We start from the raw sequence: 8,813 nt of genomic DNA, 5'->3' as shown, positions 1-8,813 counted from the left end.
AACAAAAGATTATCTTTGTCGAGATTATATTAAAAAAATAAATTGAGGAAGAAATTATGTTGAAAAAACATAAATATATAAATTATTATTATTTTATTTAGTATTTATTAATTACAGGGACCATTTGTATTTTATAGGCGTCATTAAATGCTGTAAAGTTTTGAGTACTAAACAAATAAATTCTTGTAATAGCCATTATCTAAACTGTATTGTCAATCATTAACTATTAAGAGAAATAATTAACGGATGAATATTCAAAAAGATTATATATTTAAAATTACTATAGTAATTCTTATATTGAAAAAAATATTAAGAGAAAAATGCAGTGAATGTAGAAAGTTATGGTTTTTATCATATAAAATGTATATCATATTTTTGTAAAAAATAGTACTTAAATTTTGTTAACACGTTAGATTAGGGGTGTTCATCGGTCGGTTCGATTTTCGGTTTTTTATTTCGATTTTTTCGGTTTTCGGTTTTACAAATATATAATCCGATATCCAAACCATTTTTCTTCGGTTCGATTTTCTACCGAAATGGTTCAATTATTTCGGTCGGTTATTTCGATTTTAATACAATTATTTAAATTAATAAAATAAATATATTGTAAAATATAATATGTTATCTTTTTACGTGATTTCTTAGTAAAACATTTAAATATAAAGTCTACATGAATTACATAACAACAATCAACTAAATATTATTCAAAATAATTAATCATTCACTGATATCTTCTCAAAAAATATATAATAAAAATAAAATTATTAATTTAATGAAATTTCGATTTTTGTTCGGTTCGATTTTGACATATATAATCCGAAACCGATTCAAATAAATTTCGTTTTTAACATTTATCTCCGAATAATAAAATTCGATTTTTGGTTCGATTCAATGTTCGATTTTTTCGATTTGGATTTTTGATTTTTTCGATTTTATCCGAAGTTTGAACAACCTTACGTTAGATGGTTTGGAAATCAAAAAACAAATGGAACAATTTAATATATGTTTTGATTAAATAAAATTTCAAACAAGTTATTGTTATAAAATAAAAAATTATATATATAACTATTTATTGATAAAGCAAACTAAAAACAATATTTATACAGAATTGATAAAAAAAAAATGACGAGTAAAACTATCCATTTTGAAATAATATGAATAGATAAAAACTTTATGTGAATAAATACATATTACAGTTAATTTTAGTTATATAACGGTACAATAAATTTCTACTACAATTTTTATATTATCATTTGAAAAACTATAGCAAAATATTGCATTGTAAGATAAACAAAAATTTGTATGAGACAATATCACGAATCGTATTTTGTAAGAAAGATCTCTCATTTGAGTCCTCCATGAAAAAATATTACTTTTTATGTTAATAATATTATCTTATTTTAATCTTTCATTAAAAAATATTATTTTTTATGCTGAGATTATTACTTTTTATTGTGAATATCGGTATGATTGACCCGTCTCATAGATAAATATTCGTTAGATCGTATTACAAGAGACCTACCCTTGCAGATAAGGACATGCTGTAATATATATTCAAACTCCAAAAAATATAAATTTTCGTCACAAAACTGTTGAAAAATTTCTTGTTATTCAAATTCACAAAACTGTTGAAAAATTTCTTGTTATTCAAATTCTAAACAATATAAATTTTTGAACAAGAAACTGCTAAGAAATTTTCAAATGACACCAAATACTTTGTTGCCCAACACAATACATCCCATTCCAACCAGTATTTCTTCAAGAAACTAAACCACCAGAATCAAAGTTAAAATCACTCCCCGAATGTACCAAAAGCAACATCAAACATCATAATATTCCAATACCACTACATTTTAGTCAATCAATGTCATCACCCAAACCTAACAATTATACAGGAAATATCATCAGTGCTCTTCCTATTCAGTGCCTCTTCGTTAAGTCGCTTCGCCGCCGCTTTAGCATCTTTGATGTTCCTGATGCAGTCCACAGCCTCTTGGTTCGACATAACCTGGAATCACATCACAATGGATGTGGGAACAAAGAGTCAGTCATTCCTATATATATTTATCTAATCTAACCAAATTCATGTATTTTTACATACTAGCACGATTTTCGGGTAGTTTTTTATGCAACCACCTATTAGAAACAAGCATTGATTAAGATCATCGTGGTGATAAAAAAGCACCAACCTTCCAGATTCCATCACTAGCCAAGATCACGAATTCTGTGTCATCTTCTATAAGTTCAACAGTTATGTCAGGTTCTGAACTAAGATGATCCTTCAACTTTTTATCACCAAATGCCCTTGCCACTGCCAACTGCCCATCGACTCGTGGCACATCGCCTAAGTAAGAACCAGAATTATCGATGGCCGAAAATGGAATGGAATGCACCTAATCAAAATATATGGCAATATTTACCTGGATATTTGAGTACAAAGCCACCTCTGTTCTCGATATTTTCCCTTTCCTTACCAGGCTCATGATCAATTGATAATTGCTTTGCCTTTCCATCCTTGCATATCACAGCACGAGAATCTCCAACATTAGCGACGAAAAGCTTCTCACAGTTTATCAATATAGCCGTAACAGCAGTGGAACCCCCTTTACCCAAATCATGGCTTTTTTCCAATATGTTGCCATCTGTAATACGATATGCTCTTCTGATTGCCTTCTCCGTGTCACTCCAAAAGTCCGGCTGATGTCCAAGTTTGAAGTTAGGTAAGTCTACGTTTCAGCCATTGTTACTTGGGATTATGCAAATTATGAAAAAATGACCAAACATTCTTCATCATTTGATGACCTTAAATAATGAAGTAAGCATCTTGGTGTCCTGGCTGAGTAAATAGTCAGTTGGCTACATTTTTTGTAAACTAATCTGGGCAACACTCAAAAACTGAGAAGGTACAAAAATAGGTTAATTTTCTAAATTTCCCCAAACACAGGTGTCGCATACCACTACGTCTGAATTGAAATTGTCATCTGTATTCGAAAATGGAATTGTCTAAGTTTGACATATATAAGAGTTAATGCTATAGCCTATATTCCCCTGTATTAATAAAGATGCACACTCCCCTAGTCAAGCCAAAAACTAACTATTTTATTGTATTGGAGCTCGAATTCGAATAAAATGATTAGCTAAGCTGGGCTTGAATCAGGCCTGATTCTTAAGATCCAAACATAGGCTAAAACTTGTCAAGAAGTTGTTTGATTTCAAATTATTAACACCAAAAATCAGTAATTTCGAATACAGATCAGATCATTCGAACCAACTCGATTCGTCCGCACCTGACAAAAATCTTACCTCTTTCAAGATATTGTTGAAGAGGTGGGACTTCAGATAAATGGGAACTTGGTGACTTAAATGGCCATCGAACACCGCAAACAACCCAAGTTCATTGTCGCCAACTTGTTTGAATTGTGCGAAAACGTAATCTTCCATCGTATGAGCTGATTTCCCCTCAACCATATGGTATCCATGCGTGATGTGCTTCGACATCTTACTCTTCCCTTTTCCTGCGTCGGGCTCCGATGAATTTAAACCAATTTTCTCCTGTATTCACAGTAGCAAAAATCGGGCTCCAAGAAAAGGAAAACAAAACAAAACAAACAAATTCGCCAGATATCAATCAAATCTTGAAATCATCTCAGGAATCTTTAATAAACAAAAATCCAAGAAACGCATGCATGAATCAAGAATTTAAACAGAGGGTAAAAGCCTACATACCTTCACCTTGCTTAGGATTTCTTTCCCAGACATGGTTGAAAAACAGATAAAATGAATAACGTGTGGATAGCTACGCAGAAACCAATGGGTGAATCCCAGATTTGTAAAACTGCACCAAAGAGGACAAGTGTTGGAGGAAGGAGAATGACGACGCTCTCCACGGCTGACACGCAGTCCCCCTACGTTTTAAAATACTGTTAAAATATAAATTCATGCATGACGTGTTGGCACCACCTATTCAACTATTTTAAGGTCTCTGCGACTTTATATTACTTTTTCTGGAGGTGGTAGGTGGTTGTTCATATCATTATTGCTAATTAACATATTCCCCACTTAATTTAGGAGTTTTTATATGTAGAAAATCAGAAATAATATATACCAGTGATTCTTGAATTTTTTGAAAAATATAATTTTATCTTATCTATAGTAAGTTCTTTCATATTTAATTTATTTTTATGTTTTGTTATAAACATCTACACTTTCTATACTATTTATCTAATTCTACCTCTAATTACTAGCTAATTTGATCATACTAAAGTTTTCTCCCAAAATACCTTCCTCATAATTTTTAGTATTATTTTTGGAGCAAGGGGAGTTTGTAACTTTATTTCAAAACGTGTTGGTTGTCCCGTAGTCAAAAATTTGTGTGTGACGGTCTCACGGATCGTATTTAATGAGACGGATCTCTTATTTGGGTCATCCATGAAAAAATATTACTTTTTATGCTAAGAGTATTACTTTTTATTTTGAATATCGGTAGGGTTAACCCGTCTCACAAGAGACCTACTGTGTCTCGTATTGGTTTAACATGATATTCATGAGTTTAACATGATATCAGAGTTTTTAACACACCGTTATGTCATAGATTGCTCTTATTAGCCATTGACTAATTTCTTGTAAACTTCTTGTTCATTTCTGAGCGCGAGAAAGGTGTGTTAGTCGTCTCACATCGTGGAGTAAGTTCTTAAAAGAGTTGTATATATAAACTTGGACAAATGAGTTAATCTCAAATCCTTGATCTTAAGGAAAAAATACAACCGTCAATCGAATGAGAGACCAATCATTATGTAATGTTTTATTAGTAGTAGTATTACATATAGTGTAGCATAAGATTTATAGCGCGCGCGCGCACACACACACACACACATATATATATGTATATATATATATATATATATTATATTAATAGTAATATTAAATATAGTGTAACATAAGATTATAAAGCAATGCATATATATAGATTGATTTTAATATAGATATATTTATATATATTAAATTTTTCTGTGAAATATAATGATTTCGGAGTAATTTCCAGTTCACGCTTTATTAGTAGTATTAATAGTATATCATAAGATATATACCGTGACACGCGATGAATATATAAATTTAATATAGATATAATTTTATATTTATTAAATTTTCCTGTGAAATATAATGGTTTTAGATTAATTTCCAACAAATGTGCTACAGAACAGTAGAACACAATGTAACCAAATGGACGCATTTAATCCCAGGTAGGCTTTCATCAAGAAACTAAACCACTAAATTCAAAGTCATAAATTCATTTTAAAAAAATAATCAAAGTTATGATTAACATATAATATTGTACTTTATTTTTCAAAGACCTTTAATAACTTATTGTCTCTTCTTAAAGTAGGAGTAAGATGATCTCTTTTTAAAGAAGACTTACATCTGAGTTGTTAAGTTTTGAATTTAAATAATTGATATATATATTTTTGATAAATTAAAATTTTTTTTAAGATTATCAAATAATTTGATTCAACATTGATAACATAATCAATCGGTTGATGCCAGATATAATTACAATCGTATATATAAAATTATTATTCATATGTAAAACTTACATAATTCAGCAAGACATGAAAGCTTGATAAAAATTGATAACTTGATAACAATATTCGAATCGAGAGAGAATTTTATATCACTGAGAAAAGTTCGGCGTGCTGATTACAAAAGGATACTACTCCTCCTTAAATAGATAAAGAACAAAATCACTATTACAAACATAGTGCATATTGCACTATGCATTACTTTTACATATGCTATGAACTATTCATTATGCTTACTCTTGATTACTTTTATATACACAATTGATTAATTTTTCAAACATTGCACCCCCCTTATAATAATACAATAGGTTGTCTTTTAAGAATTTAATAAGACAAATATATCGTCATGTTCATATGGGTCTTGACCATCTTGATTATGATAAATCATATCAGTATCTTCAACAATTTTATCTTTCTTTTTGGAAAAAAAATTGTGTAATGTCCCGAAAATTTGAAGTCCACGTGAACCCATGCATGCAAGTTATTAATTTTCTTTTGTATTCTATTTAAATGTTTTAATGCATTAAATGCATGTTTATTTCATGAATATGTATTTTAATTCATGATTTATTAAAGTTTCATGCATTATGATTTTAAGTTGCATTTCACGCTCGAACGAAGAACGGAGACCGGGGATATTCAGGAAAAATATTTTTATTGAATAATTATTTTTAATTATTTAATATGAAGTGTTTTAATTATTTAGTATGAAGTGTTTTAGAGGTCCAGGGGTAAAATGGTCATTTTGGGTTTCCAGAGACAAAATGGTCATTTTGCATCCGAGTCGAGATTTTAGTCTTGGCAGCGCCCTGAGTACAAATTTATCATGTTTTTAAATGTTATGTATCACGTATATGATTTTTATGTAATTATGAAAATACGTTGCATGCTTGATTTTAAAGAAAATTTACGTATATGCATGATTTTGATAAGTGATGAAAATGATGATGTTTTTGAAGGATGGGAGTTGGTTGTGACTGACGATATATGTATACGATGATATGATTAAAGATATCGTGAGGGAAAAGGCCTCAGAGGGAGCCCGGCGATCGTATTTCCATTGACATGATATGATAGGCCAAGGCTCAGTTGACGGGTGAGAGTTTCGCTGATGTCCCCGCCGCCCGGTACCGTGGTTATACGTAGATGGATCCATCGAATAGAACTGATACGATAGAGCTAATACGAAAGTCACAACTAATGAACTGAATTCAATTAAAAGAGAATGTTTAAGTTTATGATTATACGATGAGTTGTTTTGACATGTATATGATGACATGATGAGACATGTTTCGACACGTCATGATTTCACACTACACGTTTATGTTATGCTTTTTAGTTCATGAAAGATATGTTGAGTATGATACTTTTCACTGCTGTGTGCTACGTATATGTACTTGTTATTCCTGGTACAGGTGTGTTGAGTCTTTAGACTCACTAGGCGTGTGTGATGCAGGTGAACATGGTGTTATGGAGACTGGAGGCGCCAAAGACTGAGTATGTGGAGCTGGTGGGGCACTGGATAACCCGAGGACCTTGCGTTTTCCGCAAACACGTTTATGAGTCATGTGTTTAAGATTTTTGGCTAAATGCTTTTGAATCTTGGTTTACGATGTTGATTCATCATATTTTTGTCATCAGTTCAAGCTTCCCTTTTTATATATTAGTAGACTAGAAGATTTGTTTTATTTTATAGAGGTAATTAATTGCAGTATTTTTATACCGAGGTTGGGTGACCTTTTAAAAACATGTTTAACTTGTTTAAAAATGGTTGAGTGTGTGTATTTTCCGCCTTAGCTTTAAAAAAAAAATTGTTTAGTAGAATTTTAAAATGAGTAGACGTTACAGATTGTGAGGAGGGTTGAGAGATTCCTCCAAAAATTATGTCAATATTTCAGAAATTATATTTCTATCCATGTGTTGAAAAATTTCTTTTAATAAAGCAACATGAGTAGGATTTTTTGTATTAAGAGTCTTCGTTATTTCTTTTGCAGGACCTACTGTAATTATGCCATGACGATCATAGGATTTTCCTCTAGTAAAGAAATCTTCTTTTCCCCACCATTTGATTAAAATATTTGGGACCAAAATAATAGGAGTGAATTTTAATTCATATTTTTCTCTGACATGATCTTGAAGATCATATTCTCATTTGATAATCCAAGGAACTTCATAATTAATTACGAATTGAAATATGGCCGGAAGTCCTTCAAACTGATTATTAGCTTGTTCAAATTTTCTCCAAATGATTTTAATATTACGAGGTAAAGTGTTAGGCATTAACCCCTTGAAAAGAAAGATATTTTGAACCAAGTTGGTAAAAATTGAATATTATAATATTACAAACATAATTCTGTTGAAAAAATATAAGTTTGAATATTTGAATGTTGAAAATAAAAGTTGTAAATATTGAAAATCAGTGTGTGATTATGTATGTAATGATGTATTTATTTTTGGATTATTTTCAAAGAAATTTTATAAATAGGCCTCCCAATGTGTGAAGAAAATCACAATTGAGTAGAGAAAAAATTTTATAGAGTGTGTAGTTTGATATATTTTGTGAGTTTGAGATTTTTACTTTTTACCGTAAATTTTTACTTTTAACAAGTGCATATTATTATTCATTATATTATGCACTATTCATTATGTTATGCTTTATTCATTACTTTTACACACTATTGATTACTTTTTCAAACACTGCCCCCTTTATTATAATATATTCATCAGAAAGACTACTTTGAGTAAAATAGATGGTCTTTTAAGAATTTAATAAGGCAAACAAATCATCATCTTCATAAAGGTCTTGAGCATCTTGAGCATGATCAATCATATCAGTATTTTCAACAATTTAGTCTTTCCTTTTGGAAGAAGAAGATTGTGAGGAGGGTTGAGAGATTCCTCCAAAAAATTAGTCCATATGTCAGAAATTGTATTTTTATTCATGTGTTGAAAAAGTTCTTTTAATAAAACAACATGAGTAGTAGTTTCTGTATTAAGAGTCTTCATTAATTTTTTTTGCATGACGTACTGCAATTATGCCATGACGATCATATGATTTTTTTCAGCAAAAAAATCTTCTTTCCCCACCATTTGATTAAAATATTTTGGACCAAAATAATAGAAGTGAATTCAGCAAAAAAATCTGCTTTCCCCACCATTTGATTAAAATATTTTGGACCAAAATAATATGAGTGAATTTTAATTCGCATTTTTCTCTAGCTTAATCTTGAAGACCAT

At 30.3% G+C, this 8,813-nt stretch overlaps 1 protein-coding gene across 1 annotated transcript; it reads right to left on the bottom strand.

Moving 5' to 3' along the window:
- Positions 1 to 1,689: 1,689 nt before the first annotated feature.
- Positions 1,690 to 3,947, bottom strand: LOC140980248 (probable protein phosphatase 2C 39). The gene is made up of 5 exons (XM_073445974.1): positions 3,727 to 3,947; positions 3,304 to 3,552; positions 2,421 to 2,697; positions 2,190 to 2,344; positions 1,690 to 2,008 (listed from the first exon to the last, which is right to left on the bottom strand). Exons 1-5 carry the CDS (start codon positions 3,757 to 3,759, stop codon positions 1,871 to 1,873), a joined length of 852 nt encoding a protein of 283 aa, XP_073302075.1. The 5' UTR covers positions 3,760 to 3,947; the 3' UTR covers positions 1,690 to 1,870.
- Between the last annotated feature and the right edge of the window lie 4,866 nt (positions 3,948 to 8,813).

Source organism: Primulina huaijiensis, chromosome 7 (genome assembly GCF_012295235.1).
Source record: "Primulina huaijiensis isolate GDHJ02 chromosome 7, ASM1229523v2, whole genome shotgun sequence".
In the NCBI taxonomy this organism is placed as follows: Eukaryota; Viridiplantae; Streptophyta; class Magnoliopsida; order Lamiales; family Gesneriaceae; genus Primulina; species Primulina huaijiensis.
The sequence above is the reverse complement of the archived record's forward strand: the minus strand, read 5'-3'. Positions and strand labels throughout refer to the sequence as shown.

What these genes read in the sequence shown, in the direction of transcription:
- LOC140980248 (XM_073445974.1), bottom strand. Translation starts at nt 3,759, where the DNA reads ATGTCTGGGAAAGAAATCCTAAGCAAGGTGAAG. An exon ending in CTTTGTACTCAAATATCCAG is followed by an intron (nt 2,345 to 2,420) that starts GTAAATATTGCC and finishes GTTCTTACTTAG; the next exon opens with GCGATGTGCCACGAGTCGAT. An exon ending in CTAGTGATGGAATCTGGAAG is followed by an intron (nt 2,009 to 2,189) that starts GTTGGTGCTTTT and finishes ATGTGATTCCAG; the next exon opens with GTTATGTCGAACCAAGAGGC.